Source organism: Culex pipiens, chromosome 3 (genome assembly GCF_016801865.2).
Source record: "Culex pipiens pallens isolate TS chromosome 3, TS_CPP_V2, whole genome shotgun sequence".
NCBI classification, from domain to species: domain Eukaryota; kingdom Metazoa; phylum Arthropoda; class Insecta; order Diptera; family Culicidae; genus Culex; species Culex pipiens.
Genome location: NC_068939.1, coordinates 98566162 through 98588374, shown reverse-complemented (window position 1 = coordinate 98588374; position 22213 = coordinate 98566162). Strand labels below are relative to the sequence as shown.

Below are 22213 nucleotides of genomic sequence, written 5' to 3'. Positions count from 1 at the left end.
AGAACACTGATGAAGTCTGCAAGTAGTAGACGAAATACGTATCTGTCAAGATATTAAAAATATATAGCGGAATTAAAAGGAACAACTCGTCTCTTTGTATTGACAATTATGCTTAGAATGGCGGCAGTATCGCAACAAGATTTTTATGCAAAACATTTTGTTTTTCAAGACTTAGATTGTTAAACAGCCAATAACTTTTATGTCTATTTATGCATTTAAGTTTAAAACCATGGCCTAGATTTATTTTTTATTTTTTGAGTTTTCAATGAAATTTTCCAGTATACCTCTCGGCGTTTCATACAAGTGTACTTACAAAGTGGAGTTATTCGAACTTATGCTTTATCTTTCAGCTTATGTTTTTTTTTAAAGGACGAATTCTTGAAACATTTTTAAATCAGCTTGAAAGGAAATTTCTTTAATTTATTCAGTCAGTTTTACAATTTAAATATTTTTTTTTCATACTTCCCAAAAGTTCTACAAATTGTTCATGTTTTTTCATTAAAAACAAAAATCCTTTGCATTTAAATTAATTTTATTTTTTTCAATGAATTTCAAGCATTATCCACATTTTCATAATTATGATCTTATAAAAGTTCACGGGATTCCTAAGGGCTGTAAGGATTTTCAATATGTCCTAAATATTCCTTTCATCCCCAAATAGATTAAAATAACTTAAGGAATTAAGGGCTTATTAGGTTAAGGTCTGCCTGTAAGGCTCGCTCTTAACACACAATCCAAAGATCGCCGGTTCGAATCCCGAGGCGGACGCCAACATTGCTCGGTATTCAGTGCCCTCTCTCCGTGCCATATCTTCACACTTCGGAGACCCGGGAGGCGAAGACTTGTCGCGAAAAGATTGAAACACGCCTGTGAATTTTTGCAATGAATTTTAAACCAGTCTTGTTGTTTTCGAATCATTAGTTTTATAAGTATTGCGCAATTCTCACTAAATTATTGCTATCGATCGCACTATTGCGACTTGTCAAACTGGCTTGGGAAATTTTAATTTTCTCAAAAAATGATCAAAGCGAGCCGATGTTGTTCACCTGTCAATCGCAATTTTAAAGGGCGAATGTCCAGTTTGGTGGAAACTGCGACTGAAAATGTAAATAAACAACTGCTGGTTGCCTAGTTTTTGGAAATGTTGTTGTCAAAAGTGCGAGAGAAAATTGCGGGCCAGATCCAAGTTACAGTGCAAGGATCAATAAACCTTTTTTTTTTGCGAAAACCAACGTTTTGCTGTTTTGTACACCGAAATTTCACCAATATTCCAAATATTTTGAAATGAGCCCAAACATGTGAAATATTAATTATTAATGCCAATTTTCATTAAAATTTTGAAATTAAAATATATATATATATATATTTTTGTCCTCAATTTTCGCCTTAATTTGAAATAAAAACAATTTATTCGTTTTGCTGGATACGTTCTAGTTTATGTTTTCCATTTACTTTATTCCAGTCTAATTACACATTTTTAGTATTACAACTAAACGATACCCTTATTGGACAGCGATTATAAACGTGCTACCAAATTCAAAACGGAACGAATCGTGTTTTATATGCTTAGCGCAAAGTGCACAGTCCAAAATGTCTGTAACAAGTGTCACCAATCGTTACCAGATTGTGTACCGAAGGCAAACAGCCAACCCAGTCGTGTTTCTGATATTGAAATATTTGCTCACCCAAGCGCTGTGTCGACCACTAGAATTTATCCTGTTTCCTGCAAGAGTAATTTCATCTGCTTCCAAGCTAAACGTTTTAACACGAGAGAGCATACAACTGGATGGACGACAGTTCCGAAACAGCCCCTTTTTGAACATGCTACTGATGGCAGGCTGGTTTCCCTCAAATTGGGGTGGTGGTGGTGTTTAAATGTTACCAAACTACCCTTATTTGCGGATGGATGATGCTGACGGATCTGCAGGACTGGCGTAACTCTACTGAAAGTAGCCGACGCTACACAGGGAAAGTTTTCCAGAGGGTTGTTTTTAATTTAACATTGCATTTATCATTCCTGCATGAAAAACTGTGAAGAATTTGCTGCAGAGGTATGCGAAGAATGTGGTTCGTAGGGCGTCCAATTTTCCCGGGTTTTGAATTTCCCGGGAAACGGGAAAAATATTTTTGGAATCCCGGGAATTCCCGGGATCCCGGGAAATTTTTGAATCGGTAATAAAATCTATGTTTCATTATATTTGTTATGTTTTCAAGCTTAAAATCATTGAATAAGCTTAACAATATCAAATGGTTATAATCCTCACTTCAATCTAAACAAAGACGACAGTTTTAAAATAGCCTAAAAGAACTTTTTTTTGTCTTTGTGGTGTTTAGGATTTTATATCAACTGCTATTTTTAATTCCAGTATGATTAATCATTTTTTTATTTGCGAATAAAATTACATAATTCCTGAGTTTTTTTTTTTTTTTTGAAAAGGTCCAATAAGCTTTTGTCTTCCATATGTTTATAGGATCTATTCAAAAAAAACTCTGGAATTCTTTTATATATTTTTTCTTTTATATATATTTTTATATGACATTACTAAAACAGCTTAAAATATTTATTTTATATGTCTAAAATACAAAAAAAACGACAATAAATAAAATGATACCAGTCAATGTAAAATTTTAGATAAGTTTTGAATTCATTGTTTTATATAAAACATATTTTACAAATTATCTTCAAGTTACTACCGCCAACCGAGGGAAAATCAGAATAACAGTCTTAATAGGTACAGGAGATTTTAGAGCAATACATTTGGAAGCACAAATTGTTTTGTTCTGTTCCTGTTTTAACCGAAGTCATCCAAAACGTCATGCAATTATTTTTTGCTACAGCTATTAAGTATTTATTCGTTACATTTGTACGTATTTGCCCTAGATGCCGGTGTTTGATTATAAATAATTTGATATGAGATTGTTTTTTTTTCAATTTAAAATCGAAAATATTCGTAAATATATCCAGTCTTTCAAAAAAATTAAATAATAGCGAAAAAAATGTAAAGCACTAGGCATTTTGCGGACCTGTTAATTAAAATTATAATAGTTTTTCCTGAAATGCCAATTTAATGCTGAGATTTGCTGAATACAAATTTTAATTCATTTTATTGTTCTACTATTTTCACAACCAAATCTGAATTTCCAGACCAAATTATGATTTATTTTTTTCAATTTCGGGAATTCCCGGGACAAATTATAGAAAATCCCGGGATTTGGGAATTCCCGGTTTAGGAAAAATCCCGGGATTTTTGTCCCGGGAATTCCCGGGATGGACGCACTAGTGGTTCGTTATTAAATTTATTCTAAAATGTACAATCATTGCGTACAACGCGAGTGTGTTTTATGTTTTGCCAGTTTTGTAAAGAATTTGCTCTTGGAATAACGAAAAAGATGTGCAGAGAAAATTCTTGCGAGATACATCCAAAAGTCACGTGGGTAGCCTTGGGGGGAGAAATTCCATTTTTTATTTTTTACCTTGAGATTTGGTTGACGTAGTTTATGGTTGGTGCCCAACCCATTGATAGTGACATACACACACGCGACGTTGGCTGTGTGCAAATATTTGGTCACAAATAACTCGATTATCCTCACTTTAACGGATCGTTAACTGCAGCCCAGAATTGAAATCGCTCGTGCATGGCGATGGAATGGTTTTGATTTCTCTCCGCATTGTGTCCGAGGAAAATTGTCCCAGCGGAAATTGTTTTCCAGACCCCCTCCCTCCCAGTTTTTGTTTGCCAGGCAGATGCTCTTAGGTCAGGTATTGTTCAACTTTCAGCGGCAGAAGATGATAAGCAGCAGCATCAAGATAGATACAAAACCCAACAACTTTTGTGGCTTGCAAAGATGTGTTCAGATTTCTTATTCGCGCTCGTTGGAGCGTTCGTTTTGGTGGTTTTTGTCTGTGACCCGAAATGATGGAGCTCTGAGATTGGATGAGAGTTTATTTTTACCTGTTTCTGGAATGTTCTAGGTTTGGTTGGAACATTATCAGTATATAGTATGTTTTGCGAACAATTTGAACTTCAAATCAATTTGGCTAGATCATCTAATTTTATCTTAAAATAAATAATATTGTTTATAACAAGTTTTTATTCTAAGAAGTAAAATTTTTTAAAACATTAATATTATAATAATAGAAAATTGAAAACAATATTATTATAATGACATAACTTTAGCTTGTTAGCTGGACTATGCCATTTGGATATGTCGATAAAGTGATTAGCAATCGTCTCTCTTAGAGCGTCCAATTTCCCGTCCCGGGATATCCCGAAGAAAAAATTTCCCATTTGCAAATTTCCCGGGAATTTCCGAAATTCAAGCGGAAGTATACATTTTCTAAAATTTTTGGAACTATTTTTTGAAAATGCTCTGAAAAATAATAAATGAACAAACTCAACATGATTTTGTTTAATTTAATGTATTGTTTGGTTTATATATAATTAATCAGATTATCAGAAATTATGCTATCAGAAATATTAGCATAGCATAGCATTGGTGTCTACCCGTAGCTGCTACTTCGTTATTGACCAGTACCCCCAAACATTGCTCCGTGGACCACAGATGAAAAGTAGGAACCAATCATCACCCCTTCGCAATTTTCAAAGTTCCCTATCGTGCTGATCCATACCGATGCCGGCCACGACCAGAGGTAAGACACGAGGAAGTGGATGGGAATGTTAGCCGATACTTGAGTGATGGGACCGCTAAATCAGTTGCGTCTCCGACAAACTATCACACGAGTTTTGAGGGGTTAGTAAGATGGGTATGAGGTCAGGATTCACTGTGGTAGGTGATGCGACGATAAGCAATTTGTTTATCGGTTGAAATTTTAAAAATCTCAGGCAGCCGGCTGCAGAAAGATACCTATCTAGGGATTTAAATATAGTATTAATTCGACCGCGATTCTCCAGAAATTCTCCATCGGCGTGCCTTCCGATCAACGGTGGCTTCATTCATTAAAATTATTTTATATCATAAGCCTTAAAACATATTCGTCGACGTGCCTTCCGATCCTCGATGATATGGAAAGGACTTAATCCAGCAATACGACTTGCTTGTCTCAAATAAACAAAAATCGGATCGTTTCTATCGAAAACTATATAAAGAGAACAAAAATAAAATTCATCGGCCAACGAACGCGCGAACTAAAAAAAATGAAAAAAGAAGAAGAAGAAATCCAATCACCCCATGCACTCGAACAGCGACACAAAAGAGACGAAAATTATCGCGAAAAAAACAGGACTGCGCGTCCCCAGAAGCACTGCACTTATGATCAAATTATGCTATCAGAATTATTTCTGATAATATTAATTTTTGAAGCAACTGGGAATAGATCTTACTCAATTAGTATTAAATTATTACAATTAGGTAAGCTTTTAACAGATTGATGTTATTTCATCAAAACGATATTAACTCCTTACCTCCAAATCAAAATTGAGAATTTTTTACGTTTTTGTTTACCATGATCAAATGAGATGAACATCGAATTTGTGCAAAAATAATTATTTACAAGATAGGTTATTAAAAAAATGAAATTACTTTGTTTTAATTCAAAAAAATAATCTATCGGTTGAAGTTTTTTTTTTTAATTTCTGTTATTTTCACATAACATTAATAACATTTTCGTTAGTAACATTTTAGTTAACAACAATTCCGTTAAACTTCATTGTGAGCTAGAAATTCAACTTTTCAATGAAAAAAAGTTTGAAACACCCATAAAGTTGTTTTGCAATCATTATATGCAAAACATTTAAGATTCGACGTAAAAAACATTTTAACGAAAAACACTAACTGCATTTTCAATGGAGCACTTCCATTCGAGCAGTTTTTGCATTTTTCAACAATGTATTTCTAATAGAAGAACTGTCATTTCTACCACTCGAATCCGGTGCTCCATTAATTTTAGCTGATTGCACTTTAATTTCCATTGATATTTTGAAGTATTTTGAAAAAAATGCGCCTGATTATTTGAGCAAAATTTTAAAAATGAGGAGGGGGGGGAGGTATTGTTGACAAAAGCTTTGTAAAATATTCGCAACAACCTTATTCCTCCGATTTCAATATTTTGTCTGTCTGAATAAGATGATAGTCAATCAGATTCGTCATCCAAACCCGAGGGAAGTTTGATGGTCAGTTCATAAAAATTGTCATTAGGCTTCATCCATAAAGTACGTCACGCTAAAATCAGCCAAAATTTACCACCCCCCCTTTGTCACGCTTTCCCTATACTTATAACACGCAAAGTCACACTTGCTCAGACCCCCCCTCCCCCGCCCTAGAGCGTGACATACTTTATGGATGACGCCTTATGACTTGAATGGACTAATTATATTTTTTTGCAATTATTACAGATTTCTACCTAGTCAACGTTTGATAAACATTTCCAAAAATGTTTGATGAATGTTTTGACAATATTTACTGGTTTAACTTACATTGAAACGTGTAAAATTGTTTTGATTATTAAGATTTTTGTACAAAATATTTGATTCGTAAAATGGGATCAATATATTAATAAATCAGTAATTTTTTGTTTTGACAAACAATTTAAAAAAATACCGCCATTTTTTTTAATACTCCAAATTATGAAAAAGTAATAAATCACTTTACTAGTGTTCCACGGGTCATTTTACATGATCATTCAAAATGGGTCCGCGGGCACAAAAAACATCTTTGGCCATACTTTGGTCACCCTGATTTATATCATGTTGCATAATAATACAAAAAAAGCAAAAATATATTCAAAGCTTGCTTCAAATATTTGAAAACATTGGGTAGTTTAGTGTAAAACCAACACTAAAAAGCTTTACCATTTGTTCAAGAGCTCAGTATTTGTCATCTTTTATTTAAACTTGTATGAATTGAATTGAGCTTTTAAGATAAAAACAGCCATGAGTAAAATAAACACATTTCTCAGCTTAATTTTTGTCACAAAAGGGAGAGGAGGGGGGAGCGGTGGTTTGGCAAAAACATAAAAAAAAACTATTTTTTTGCCATACCCGAGCATGATGGGTGAATAACAAGGGAAATGCAAAATAATACCATTTCGTGGTATCAATACCAAATTTTGGTATTCGTTAGCTGTTGAAAACATGTCACAAGTGTAAATTAAAACCAATCTGTTGTATCTTACCAAATGATGATGTCGTTTTTTGAAAAATATAAAATTTTGACTTTAGGGAATTTACTATCAAAATGAAAACGCAAATCTGCTTGAAATTATGGCCTTAAAAGGTCATTTAATGTTCTTGTCAATTTTGGGAATACCATACATTGGTATTCTAACGGTATTATAAATAAAAATAAAAATAAACAAGCTTGATTCAGAAATATTCTAAGTCACAAATATGGTTAGCATTTCTAAAATTATGCCGAAACAGTTTAAAATGTTAAAAAATAACTATTTTTCGAGACGATAAAGTTCACGTCAATATTAGGATAAACCCAAAAAAAATGAATTTTAATGTGATAAAATAACTCTTTCAATAACAAATTTTGGTATGCATGTGGAATTTGAACTTCGTTCTTAAATCATATGAATATGGGTAAAAACAAGGGAAATTCGTAATAATACCTTTCTCTGGTATTAAAACCAAGTTTTGGTATTTCTAAACCATTTAAAACAGGGGTGCCCAACCTTTTGAGCCTGCGGGCCAGATCTGATTTTTCTGAAGCAGTGGCGGGCCGGAATTAATATTTGATAAAAGCTGAAAAAGTAAACGCTTTTTTTCAATTTTCTAATGATTCGGTTCTTTTAAAGCAAATACATAAAAGAAATAGTGTTGCAAATATGATTCATATATCTTGATTTTAAAAATGAAAAATAAAGATTACAAAAAAAATGTGCTTGTTTTTGTAAAGATATTGTTTTTGACGATTGCAATTAAATACCTTGATTTTTTTATATAAAAAAAAACATTAAAATTTCAATGATCGTTGTAATGTTGAAGTTTTTGATACATTTTTCAATATTTTAAAAATATTTCCAGCGATCTATTTTCAGTATGAAAAATTTGATTTTTATGCTTTAAAAAAAATTAAAGAAATAACATTTACACGGAGAAAAAAGAGTTCTCAAAATTGTGAACATGAAATTGGGAACCACGAACAAAGTGTTCAAATTCCATGGTACGTTTTTGAAAATTGTACCGCGGACCGGACGTTGGGCAGGCCTGATTTAAAAAAATGCAAGGGCCAAATTTGGAATCATGCCAATTTAAGGTACCGTTTTGATATTGCAAAATAGCAGAATTTGTCAATGGTCGAACACCACACTTTGGTATTCTTTTGGTATTACAGTATTTTATCAAATTCCTCTGAAACTATGGAAAAATTATGACCAAATTTGACAAAATAATTAATTTTGCGCTAAAATGATGTCTCAAAGCGAATGCTTTCATAGAAAACCGAAAATTTCAAACTTAATTTTATTTTTTTAAATATCCCCTAAGGAAATGACTTAAAATTGTGGAAGATTTTCAGGAAGAAGTCAGGATACCGCATTTTGATATTATTTTGGTATTTCAGTATTTTATCAATTTCTTTGAAACGGTGGGTAAATTTTGATCAATTTTGACAAGGTAATTAAATTTGAGCTAAATGACTTGAAAACCAAAAATGTCAAAGTTGATTCGTTAAATTTTTGATATACCCACTAAGAAAATTTGTAAAATCGCTGAAATTTCTCTAAGTCGGGATACCAAATATTTTTATGGATGAGTCAATAAAAAGTTTTATTGATTTTTTTTGGAACATGAACCAAGTTTCATTTTAATAACATTTATTTTTCAATTTGGTTATTTTTCAGATGCCTTAAGAATTTCAAGGATAAGCCGTTCATCAATGACAAATGTATTCGTTGTGTCGAAGAATATCACCAAGAACATCATGGGATCATCAGGTAAGTAGATTTTGCTATCGCATGTGGAAAATTGTGATATCATTTGCGTTTTTTAAATAACTGCAACTGCTGCACTAAAAAATGGCATGAAAATGAAATGAAATTACTTGTGGAAATACCAGCGATCAAAATGTGCCCTTGGTTGCCCAGTAATAGATGGTAAAATACCATGAAATCATACTAAAATCATGTATGTGGAAGACCACAAGAATACCAAAATCTGATGTTCCAAGGGCGTGGGAATACCAAGGAATAAAACTAGGCAATACGTAGTTTTGGTATTCAAGCAATGTTCAAAAATCTAGATGGCATTGAAATATGTTTATTTTATGGTATTATTTTACCCTTAGAATAGCATGTTCTGGTATTGTTGTGATCTTCCACAAACATGATTTTGGTATGATTTCATGTTATTTTACCATCTATTACTGGGCAACCAAGGGCACATTATTTTTCAAATACTAAAATTTGGTATTTACCCTTGCTCGGGTTGGAGAAAAGTGTCAATTAAAAAAACCCAAATTAAAAAAAAATATCCACACTTAATTTTGATTCGGAAGGCATGTAGAACATTTATAATTGCGTCGTTAACTTTCGTGTCGTGTCATTTGATAGCATTTCATCGAGAAATTACGATCGAAATTTTGCGAATAATTGATCGTGGATCCAGAAATTACGATGAAAATATGTTGAATTCAATTATTACCACAAATATTATGAAAAAAAAAATTGCTGCAAAAATAATTACAAATATACAAGTAAGATTTTACGCTGCACATTGTGTATATTCCCAACCCGTTAAAAAAAGCTTTTCGAGTAATTTTCATCTTGCTCCCCGTCACGGGCCGCCATCTTGATTACGCAAGCGAGTGATTATGTAACCGTTCACACTTACCTTTCGCTGTGAGTTTGGCCGTTTTGTCGGACAGTTTGTATTTGTCTACGTTTATCGACGTCATGATTGCGTTTGATTAGTTTGTTCTATGCGATGTACTTTTAGGTTGAATTATTCCTTCTTACAGAAAGATTACTGCGTTACAATCTGGGCGAAACTTGTCAACGGTAACGGTTACGTAACAACTTTAACACATTTAATCTGGCTAAAAGTGGTGCAGTCTTATCACAATGCGAATAATTGAACTAATTTGATAGATTTTCCGCAGTTTTGAAATGTTTTATTTCGTTTTTCTTCCTTCTGTTGAGATTAGATCTCCAAAATTTGCTAAACTTTTTCAAATTTTCAACTGATGGAACTTTTCCTCCTGTTCACACATACACCCACGGGTATCCGGACGGATAGTGCAAACAAAGACCGCTCGACCGATTCCAAACCGTGCTGTCCGACGTTCTCACTAGCTATGCGAAAAAGCTGAGGATTTCCCAGCAGCAAAGCTTTTGCTTGCTCTCGATTTGCCAAGAAGAAGAAAAAAAAATGAGTGAAAAGCTTCGTGCAGAACATCCAGCATCCAGCCCAGAACGAGGGCGCTTTGAGAGTATGTGTTCGAGGTAGAGAGACCACATGATACTCATCGTCGACTTCTATTACGTCATCGTTTTGGCCCACAACGCAAAAGGACTGTAGAATTTCTCTCCCACAACGACCGGATGTCCTTGGTGGGGTTGGGGAGGAGAGAGAGAAGGTGAACGACGGGAATCCGGCGCCATCATGCAGAGGCGGAGCTTGTGCGGTTGTATACATTTAGGGGAAAAGGTTGCTGAATATTTTATGTACAATCCTGTGCGCATTCCCTGGCTGTGGTGTGTGGGTGGATTGTGGGGACTTTTGTGGGGGATTCCGTTTGGCCAACTACGTGGAGGCAGGTTTTGGTGAGAAGGGAAACCATCGGTGAATGGACACTTGAATTGTGTCAGTTTGCTGGCCAAAAAAGGCTTCAAACTCATTGATGCGAACAAGCAGCTTGGCGAAAGTTTTTTTTATTGCGTTTATGGAAACTTTAGCTGGAAGTTTGATATCGAAAACATAAATACATTTAAGAAAATATCTTTTTTTTCAATATTTCACAGGCAACGTTATGTAGAACGAAAAATCTTGCTATAATAAAATTACTAACGTTTCCAAAACGCACTGCTAGGTAATTAAGGCAGTTGATGTATAGTACCTGTAGTTGAAACATGCTGCACGGGTGTTAAATATACTTTTTTGGCAGATGTTGGACGTCAGCAAATTACGGGCAAACTTATACCACTCTGTGTTTTGGTACATGCAAGAATGCCATGTTAGGTAGACCTACACCAAACATAAGACAAAAGTTTACGGATTCTGCTGACGTCAAACGAAATGTGCCACATAGCCAAATAGGGATGTATTTACTCAAGGTAGCATAAGTTGGATATGTTAGCTCCTGCTGTTTTAACGACATGATCTTCCTTAAATGCTAATTTGGCAAATTCCGTTGTGTTTCTTATTTATTACAGTTATTTTTCAAGAATTTACTTAAGTTGCGTAACTCGTTACACTTATACTAGGTACACACACACACGGAAATGCTGTGCCCAGAAATTTTAACAATTAAAATTGTTGATTTTACTTTCTTAAATTTTAACAAAAACGCACTTGTCACTGCCAATTTTCAGTTAAATTAACCAAAATTCATTATTAATTTGATAACCTGTTTGTTGAAAATGCTAAAGGCAAAAAGCTAACAGATTTCCCGGACTCGAATGAACGTGCTCGACTGATAGCTTTGGTTTTAGGAAAATCAAAAATGTTTTTGGATGAATATAATTAACGTGAAGACTTCCATCATTGTCATGAATTTTTATTCAAAGATATAAATTTTGCGTCGCTTTCAATATTTTAACAAAATTCCTTCAACAAGTTGTTTAGAATAGTGCCCTACACATGCTGATTCCTTTTGGTAACGATTATCCCATTCCTTGTGAAGTTACGGAAATCGTCATTAATCAATGATTGCCAACTAGGACGTCAATGACTGTGCCACTATATTATATAAATTTTGAAGCACAATTGATTTAGATCAAAAATTCCTTCAGTGGCTTCAAGAAGGCAACAACCGGCCCATGCTGATTCCTTTTGGTGCTGAAATTTTTCTATTTTTTTCATCAGCATGTTTTAATGAGCTTTTTGTAGCATTTTCTTTCTTTTAATGTGTTCTAATATTGACCAAAATATGAGATCGATCCGAACTCTATAGCCACAGTTATTCAACTGTCTCATTGTAGACGCACTTGGCAGGAACAATGAGACACTCTACGAAAATCAATACTTTTCTAGTAAAACATCATGTTTTTGTATTGTTCCATTGCAGGTGACTTGCCTTGAACATTTTAAAGCAATTTTGCCAACATGAAACTTTAATTAACAAAAGTTATACTAAAAAGTATTTAAATTTTGTAAAATCCCTATATTTATACCAAATAACTTTATATTTTTTGTTAAATGAAGTTAAAACTCTATAAATATGCCAAAAATCACTGCATGTTTTGAAAGATTTCCATAAATTTTGAAAAGTTTTATGAAGAAAAATCGAAGTGTCTCATTGTTACCCATGGGCTGAAATGAGTGGGGAACAATGAGACAGCCCTGGATTCTGGGTATATTCTAAATTTTGGCCAAACCTAATGAAAGGACATTGTAGCCCAACTCAATCCCTATGGAACGTCGAAAGAAATTTGAAGAAATATTAGTTTTGGTGTAAATGGCAGCCTACGAGCGAAAAAGTATTTTTTGTTCATAATTTACTTTTACACCCCAGAATCAAACATTTATGAATAACTTTTCAAGGGAGCGTCCATAACCAAAGCCACTTTCATTACAGACGTGTATCCAATAGACACACCTTTCCCTCAAATATGAGCCTGATTGGTTGAAACCACGACTTTTGAGAGCCATTTTATCATTGTTCCCCGTGTCTCATTGATGACTAGTAGAGTGGGTACGTTTTTCAAAAAGTTCTCGGATCAAGTTTTAGTATGGTTTCCCTTGTAGGGCATGCCCATAGGGACTCTCATGCCAAATATCAGCTCATTTGGTTGTAAACTGGCTGCGCGCATCAGGGTTAAAGTTTACATGGGAATTACTATGGGAAATTGGAACTTTTTGTTCAAACGCTCCTACAGGTCTGGGAAAATCACGCGCCAACTTCTGGTATGGTCAGGCCTATGGGGAATGGTCTGGAGGACACTTTTCCCGAAGAGAGCATATGGATTCGTTGCCCCTAGACCTGGCGCATCGGCAAACAATCCGATGTCTCCGGAATCAACGGTTTTGCCTCAAAAAGCATCAAATTTTCCTTAGCATGCTATGAAAGCTTGATGAACACCGCGACGCCATACGTCAGGCAGCTACCACGTGGTTGAAATATTTGCAAAAAAAATACAAATTTGCTGTGCAAAGATTTTGAATTCGACTAAATAATATCGGAATTACTTGAAATGATCATTTTCTAGTTAAAAGAAGGTTTGCAATTAAATATTCCAGCCGTTTCTCACCCACGTGGTAGCTGCCTGACGTATGGCGTCGCGGTGTTCATCAAGCTTTCATAGCATGCTAAGGAAAATTTGATGCTTTTTGAGGGAAAACCGTTGATTCCGGAGACATCGGATTGTTTGCCGATGCGCCAGGTCTAGGGACAACGAATCCACATGCTCTCTTCGGGAAAAGTGTCCTCCAGACCATTCCCCATAGGCCTGACCATACCAGAAGTTGGCGCGTGATTTTCCCAGACCTGTAGGAGCGTTTGAACAAAAAGTTCCAATTTCCCATAGTAATTCCCATGTAAACTTTAACCCTGATGCGCGCAGCCAGTTTACAACCAAATGAGCTGATATTTGGCATGATAGTCCCTATGGGCATGCCCTACAAGGGAAACCATACTAAAACTTGATCCGAGAACTTTTTGAAAAACGTACCCACGCTAATGACTACTCTTCCCGTAATAAAAAAAATAGTCAAACTTTACATGTTTTATAACAGCAGTAAAAAAAAAGTTTTGTTTTGATGCTTTTTAACAGAATTTAACAACTTAATGCGAAAAAAGAAAACAAATTAGTACAAAACGTTAAATATTTTAGGCAGAATAAATGCGAAAATAAAAACATTCAGCATTAATTTGTGAGGCATTATTTCAAAATTTACTGCAAATTCAATAAAAATATTGTTAACAACAGCTAATTATTGACTACATGTGCGAGTATTTTTTTTTCTTTATTCAAGTAAGACATTAGTTAAAATATAGCTAGAAATTCGGCCCAGCCTATATCGTTAGATAATTAAAGAAAATATATACCAACACTTACATAAATTTTGTCTAATTAAAAAATGTTTTGTTATAAACCACTAATAATTTGCTCCATGCAAAAATATTTCGGTTCATACAACAAAAAAAAAATAGTTGAAAAATATGTCGCATGTCCAACTTACACGGACGCACAAGCCTCCCAAAACAGTTGGAACGGTAACTTCAACTCGCTGGTTCCGAGCAAGTTCCAAGCATAACACAACCAATCTGGACGATTCTTGTTTCCAGTGATTTGTTAGGATGTCTAGATGATCCTAAAACTTTGCAGAACTCAATTTGATCAAAACTGTAATTTTTGCGACTGAAAACATCGTTCCACCTTTTTAAAAACGACTGCCTCCGCGGAATTTTTGGCGAATTTTTTTACACGCAAAAAAAAAGTTGGAACGATGTTTTTGATCGCAAAAATTACTTTTTTGATCAAATTAGGTTCTTCAAAGTTTTAGAATCATCTAGAAATCCAAACAAATCACTAGAAAGAAGAATCATCTTGATTAGTTGAGTTATGCCCGAGAACCAGCGAGTTGAAGTTACCGTTCCAACTTTTTTGGAGTCTTGTGTCAAATAGAGTTATCTACGTGCGCATGTATTGCGTGTTTGTACACGAAGGGTTTTTAGGTTAAAATTTGTACCCGCCAGCAAAAACAAATGGTTAGCTAGTGTGCGTGAGATGAGGCTTAGATAGTTCTATTGAGATATGAACGCCATTTTGTGCAGCTCACAATGCCTCACCTTTTCACCATCACAGATCCCCAACATTCTATTTCAATCCTGAGATCATCAATAGAAAAAGCGTTTGACACACGTACATGCCCGACTACCGTAAACATGTGTAACTATAACTCGGGACTTCGGCAACCATATTAAATCAAACGTGCGACAAGCTAGCACGACAGCGTCGAACTTAATTAGATTTCTATGAGAAATCAGCCGATTTCGAACATTTTAAATTTTGGTTTGAGATCTCCAAAAAAGTGTCCACGTGGTTTATAGATGGTACCGTTACGATTTTGAAATTTGCAATCGAATAATATTTTACATAAATTTTAATACAGTGTGTTGTTTTCAAAATGTTCCGCCGATTTTTTCTCTTGATAAATATCCAAAGATTTTCTTTTGATGAGGATTATTCCATCGCTGTTCACCACACATAACCTTCGGACGCAGAATCTTGCAACAGAGACCACAAAAGAATCGGGGGCAAGCCCGGGGGTCGTTAAAGTGGATTGCTTTTTTTTTGCAATAAGCAAGACATAATTCATCAAACGTCCAGTCCAGTCTCGATTATCCAAAGTCATCGCCTAAAATACACTTCTGATAGTCGAAGCACGGTTGTTTTTCGTTGGCTTCAAAGTATCCTAGTAATATGCTATGAATGTTAATTTGGTCATAAAACAAGCAATCAACATCTCAAATTTGCCTACTCTAAGATCGCTGCAAACGGAGTTGGTCTTAAACATAACAATTTATCGAAAATGGCCTGCTACCAATTAAAGAGCCAAGTTATTTCAAAATGCCGGTACAAAAAACTTGAAAACATTATTTATCGTTACAAGCTACTGTCTCTAGCACTCCAACTAATAAAAACCACGATAGCAGCACTGATTACGTATCAAACAGAAATTACCCGCGTGGCAGAGCGCAACGAAACTTTTCAAATACAAATTTATTCCAACACCATCATCATTCATTGTCAGGGAGAGAGGGAGGAAGGAGTCCCAAAGCCATCATAAACGCGTTGACCTCTATCGCTGGAGTAGCTGCAAATTAGAGCCCACCAAAAACAGTAACAATATTCCCGCTGAGCGTGGGATATTGCGTTTCATCCCAAAGAACCAATGAAAATCAACACAACTCGAGAGGAAAATCGTAGTGACGCAAATGGTTTCAAGTCTCCTGGTAAAACCCTGGATTTAAAAAAATCGTTCTGTTTGTCAATGCATTACCCTCAATAGAGACGCTCCACAGTAGTACATAAGTGAGAGCAAGTTGAAGTGGGGATATATAATCCCTCCCCCCGTACACCCCCATTTCAAGCAGGTCTCGTTCAGCACCCAACGAAAAGCTTCATTGCAATTTCGCTGGGGTATACTGAGGACAGAATGACGGGAGGCCTTTGGGTGGATTCCTGTGGGGTTGGCGGGAAAATCGATAGAACCATTTCGCAGAACCACGAGACCAAACCCAACATTCGGCCCCAAAAAACGGAAGTCGAAAGCTCTGTCACGTGCGAGGAGTGACCTCCTCTCCGTCCGTAGAGGTGATTTTTAGGTCATGCCTTGGAAGCCTAAAGACGCAGTTCCTTAAACGGCACAGCACGTTCCGATAGCCTTTCCTTCTGCCTTTGGCACAAAATAAAATGATAATGTTGCGCAATGATGGGCTTTTCCATAGAAATAATTTCTAAACCATTATTGTGATATAGCCTCGATGGAGGAAATTGAGGTGATAAATTTTCTGGAATAAATTAATGTGCGGTGAACAAATTGCAATTTGGTTTGAAATTCAGGTTATATTTAGAACACTCCATTGAAATAACCTTGTCTGGGTTTGCCTAAGATTATTTTCTATTGCGAAAAAAATCGGACCGCAAAAGTTTTGTTATCACAAAAAAAAATAAAAAAAATATAAAAATTGAAATGTAATTTGTAATTTCAATTACAAGCCTAGGTTTCAACATTTGGATGAAAAAAGTGTTTTAAAATGCTTTTTACAGGCGTACAGTTGCTTTCCAATCATTATTTTTAAAAATATCAAGATATTAACGGAATTTTTTTTCCCAAAAAAAAAAATTGTGGGACTGTACATTAGTATTTCATGAAAATTTAAAATGTTTTCAAAGGAGTTCAAACATGCTAAATTTGATTATAAACGCGGGAAAATGCATTTTAACTGGTTTTCAGTTGGTTAAACTTTAATTTTCATTAAAATTTTGAAGTCTATCGAAAAAAAAATTTTTTTGCCCCTCAATTTTTCAGGCCAGCTTTGAAGGGGGGAGGGGCGACATAAACTTTGAAAAATATTTGCAACGGCCTTACAAAAAACACGAAATTTGAAAATGAAAATTTTTGTTCGAAATGAAAAAATGTCCTTCTGGGTCAATGTTAATTCGAAAAGTACATTGAATTTCCCTTAAACTGACATGTTCAAAAAAAAAAAAAAAATACAGTCGAGTAACGGAAAAAGACAGTTTTTAAAAATTTTATAGTGTTTTTTGCAATGAAAAATACGTTTTTTCGGAATTCTGAGTACGCCATCAAATAAGGTGCGTACAATTTTACATAAAAGTCCCTTTGACACCAAATTTCTATCTTATCACCGTTTCAGGCTGCAAATTATTGAAAACACGTCTTTTTTCCCATGTTCAAAAATAGGAGGGGGTCTTACCGTCCCTCCGGCACGAGACAAAAGTTACCCCTTACGACAAAGTTTCACGCAAATCGAAGAGGGATGGGGCCACTTTTCCAGATTTCGTGAGAGTTTGTAGGGATTACCCATACACGCAGAAAAATAAGGCATATTTGAATCAACAAAACGTTTTGTTAATTTGAATATCAAAATTTTTGTTGAATCAACGCTAAACGTCAAAGCAACTTTTTCAAAACAACGAAAGATTTTTGTGGAATTGAGAAAATCAAGGTTTGTTCCAACGCAACATCGGCGTTGATTATATTCAACAAAATTTTTTTTGAATCAAACCTCGTAGAGGCTGATCGTAGAGTTCAATTTGTTGGGTGGTGACGCGCGGTCAATTATGTGGCATTGTGTGTGAAAAGAAAAGAATTTTATTTCGTGTTTCATCCTGATTGACTTGCTCAAGTCCTTCCTACATCATCGTTGATCGGGAGGCACGACGTCGTGTGAATTGTTGCATTAAAATAAGTTTAAGTATTACTGTAAATGACTGTTAAAAAGTCCTTCCTATATCATCAATGTCGTCTGGGTAATCGTGATGAAAAATTACATTTATTCAGTATTTAAATACCTGTGCGCGAGTGTTTTGGTGTGCTAATTAGAAAGACCTTCCCATAGCATCGTTGCTCGGAAGGCTCGCCGACGGGTTTGTTATGAAAGTCCTCCCCATAGCATCGTAGCTCGGGAGGCATCGAAAAGCAAATACCTTATCCTACTAACCCAAAAAAATAATAATCACGTGATGCTTGAAGGAGATGCTGTGGATTCAACGGTCTCAAGCGGTATCAACAAGTATATAGCGAAAAACTATGTGCTTGATGAGTCTGCAACTTCAACTATAGGACTAACATTCCTCCCTTTTGTTGAACTGCAGGCTTCTTGGGAGGGCGCCGGTATTGACTAATAAAGTCGGGGTCTTCAGGGGTTAAACAGTGAACGGATGGTTGGCTCCCACTGATCATTTTTGATTCATTGTTTAACTTCAGCTGATCTGTCAATAACGGAGTAGCAGCTCACCCGAGCATGGGTAAATAACAAGGGAAATGCGTAATAATACCTTTCTCTGGTATCAATACCAAATTTTGGTATTCCTGGACCCTTAAAAATTTGTCTTAAGGATTATGCAAGAGCAAAATGTGGTATCATACCAATTTAAGGTATTGTTTTGATATTGCAAAATTGCAGAATTTGTCAATGGTCGAACACCACATTTTGGTATTATTTTGGTATTAAAGTGTTTTACCAAATTCCTCTGAAACTATGGGAAAATTTTGACCAATTTTGACAAAATAATTAATTTTGCGCTAAAATGATGTCTCAAAGCGAATGCTTTCATTGAAAACCGGAAATTTCAAACTTGATTTTAAACATTTTTGATATACCCCCTACAGAAATGACTTGAAATTGTGGAAAATTTTCTAAGTCAGGATGGCACATTTTGGTATTATTTTAGTATTAAAGTGTTTTATCAAATTCCTCTGAAACTATGGGAAAATTTTGACCAATTTTGACAACATAATTAATTTTGCGCTTAAATGATGTCTCAAAGCGAATGCTTTCATTGAAAACCGAAAATTTCAAACTTGATTTTAAACATTTTTGATATACCCCCTACAGAAATGACTTGAAATTGTGGAAAATTTTCTAAGTCAGGATGCCACATTTTGGTATTATTTTGGTATTGAAAGGTTTCATCAATTTTCTCTGAAACTATGGATTTTTTTTTAATTTTTGACGAGATAATTAATTTTGCGCTAAAATGACTTGAAACCCAAAAATGTTAAAGCTGATTTAAATTTTTTTTGTGATATACCCACTAATATTTTTTTCAAAAACGTTGAAATTTTTCTAAGTTGGGATAACCAAATACTTTGAAAAACGAGTCAATCAACAGATTATTGAATTTTGGTGAATTTCAATCCAGTTTCATTTTAATAATACTTATTTTTCAATCTTGTTATTTTTCAGAAGCTTCAAGAACTTCAAGTACAGCCGTTCATCAATGACAAATGCATTCGGTGTGGTGAAGAATATCACTAAAAACAACATGGAATCATCAGGTGAGTAGATTTGGTTGTTGCATAAGGATCATTTACGTTTTTTTCACTAACTGCAACTGCTGCACTAAAAATGGTATGAAAATAGCAAATTTTTGTATTACTTGTGCAAATACCAGCGACCAAAATGTGCTCTTGGTTGCCCAGTAATAGATGGTAAAATACCATGAAATCAAACCAATATCATGTTTGTGGAAGACCACAGGAATACCAAAATATGATTTTCCAAGGGCGCGGGAATACCTAAAATTAAAACCATGACAATACCAAGTTTTGGTATTCAAGCAATGTTCAAAAATCCAGAAGACCTCAACTTGGTATTGAAATGATTTTATTTTGTGGTATTATTTTACCTTTGGAATAACATGGTATGGTATTGTTGTGCCCTTCCACATACAAGCTTTTGGTATGATTTTATGGTATTTTACCATCTATTACTGGGCAACCAAGGGCACATTTTGGTCGCTGTTATTTGCCCAAGTAATACCAAAATTTGGTATTCCCGTGTTATTTACCCCTGCTCGGGCATTGGCAGTCAACCATGCTCATGCTCATGCTCATGCTCAAACCTCGTAGAGGCTGATCGTACAAAATATTTTTCTGCGTGTATGGACAAACTAATGATGCAAAATGGCTCCTTCCCACTGAGAATTTTGGCTCGAGCTTCGACTCGATTCAGGCTCGATCTCGAGCCAGAGTTAAAATTGAATGACCGAAATCTCAGAGATTTTTTTTTTAATTTTTAATCATATGTGGCATATTTTTCACTATCTAACCTTTTCTTTGTCTACATTAACGAACCTAGCAATCTATAAATAAAAAAATGTTTTGTTTCCTAATTTTTCAAAACAAAAAAAAAAAAGAAAAATAACAGTTTTGTTTTCACGAAGAACTTCATCTACGGGTTCGATACGGGGTTGCAATAAAGCGCCTTAAGATGAAACACCCTTTCCCATCCCAGGACGTGTTATTCAAGTATCTAAAGTTCATCGCCATGACGGTGATAAAACAAAACTGCTGTATTTTGTTCGAAGGACCAAATGCGTGGACGTAGCACTATCCCCAGACTTCACTTTCCTGAAACTTCTTGCTACGTGAACTTCCTTGTTTCTTTCCTCCTTATTTTTGCATGTTCCTTCACGTCAACTACTCTTTTCCACCACCCTTGCATGTCACTAATCACTCCCGCGCGTAATTAGTGTTTCGGACTTAGTTTAAGTGAAAACGTTGTGAGCGAACTAAACTCCGCGACGAGTTTTATTGTTATTTTGTTTACATCGATTATGCTACACGGCGAGATGACAGATCTCACGCAGCAGTGGTGCTAGTTTTAGGGTTTGTGTATGTCTGAAGAATGATTTGTCTGCGTGTATTTGAATGTAACATAATGACTTTTTGGTGGGCATTCAAAGGCTTGTTCCGGTGTGTTATGTCTCTCGCTAGTAACGTACGCAAGTTTAGACTAACATTAGAAACGTTTATTTAAGAATAAAACTAATTTTAAGTAAGAGCGATGAAATAACGTGGTTTGCTTTTCAGTTGCTTGCTTTAGACAAAGCTGTCACCGCGCAAGGTGTGCCATTCGCACAACGTTTAGTGTGTTGGTGCGGCGTCTCGCTATGGACAGTGTTGCCATAGCACGGTGGGCGCACTGAGCTTGATTGGACTACGGCCACAGGAGCTAGCCAGGTTAACAAGCCCCTAAATGTTCATTTTTGTTACTTTCTAGTAGGTATTTACACTTTTATTTACGCGACTTTTTTTATCAGTTATCATACGTTCGCATTCTCATTTAGAAAAATCAAATTGAAAAAAAGTTACTTAATACACCTTATTTTAAGGTGAAAGGTGGCTTCTCACAATAATATTGTTTTTTTGATAAATAAAAATGTCCGACCTACAAATTTTCTCTAAAATCAACTTCGATCTTCAATCTTTTGAACGCGTTGGAAGTTTCATTTTTTTAAATATCTGAGTTCCGGCTTCAAAACAAGGGAAATATACCCTTTCTAATCAAACACCTATCTTTGTCATATGGAGAGTTTGATGTTCGATTTAAGCTCCAAAAATACTATTTAGGCTCGAGTAAGCATGCAAATGTATGCCACTTACTGGTCAAAAAGATCAAATTCAATGCGCTTTTGATCTTAATTTCTATTTTGCGAGACCATTTCTCATCATTTTGTTGGCACACACATCCACACGCAAGATGAGAGGTTAACTGCTTAATGAAAGTCGCCATCAATATCTTTTCACTTGCGCTAACGATTTCAAAGCGCTTAAGATATAAAATTGCTTCCAACTACCGGCAACATGTTCTTTTGCCCATTAGTTAGTAACTCACTTGAAAAATAATCCTGAAACATGTAAATAACTAGGAAAGGGCCAAAAAAACAACAAACACGCCAAGCCTTTTGACGTTTGACTTTTGACGACCCATTCCAATCGAAGGTTGAAGAAACTAGGGACCTACATAGGGAAATGAAATGTTCTGGGAGTAATTTCAAACACCCAAAGTCATATAAATTTAAGGTTGAAAAACTTGTAGTTTTTCTTTGGTG

At 35.1% G+C, this 22213-nt stretch overlaps 2 protein-coding genes across 2 annotated transcripts in view; one reads left to right on the top strand and one right to left on the bottom strand.

Moving 5' to 3' along the window:
* The window catches only part of LOC120421391 (glutamate decarboxylase), a 51208-nt gene extending 40939 nt beyond the window's left edge, over positions 1–10269 (bottom strand). The window contains exon 1 of the mRNA XM_039584591.2: positions 9795–10269. Coding sequence (XP_039440525.1) covers positions 9795–9858 — 64 coding nt within the window. The 5' untranslated portion in view covers positions 9859–10269. The remainder of the gene's footprint in view (positions 1–9794) is intronic.
* Positions 1–22213, top strand: part of LOC120421389 (zinc finger and BTB domain-containing protein 14-like) — an 88898-nt gene that overhangs the window by 61595 nt on the left and 5090 nt on the right. The gene's annotated exons all lie outside the window — the stretch shown is intronic.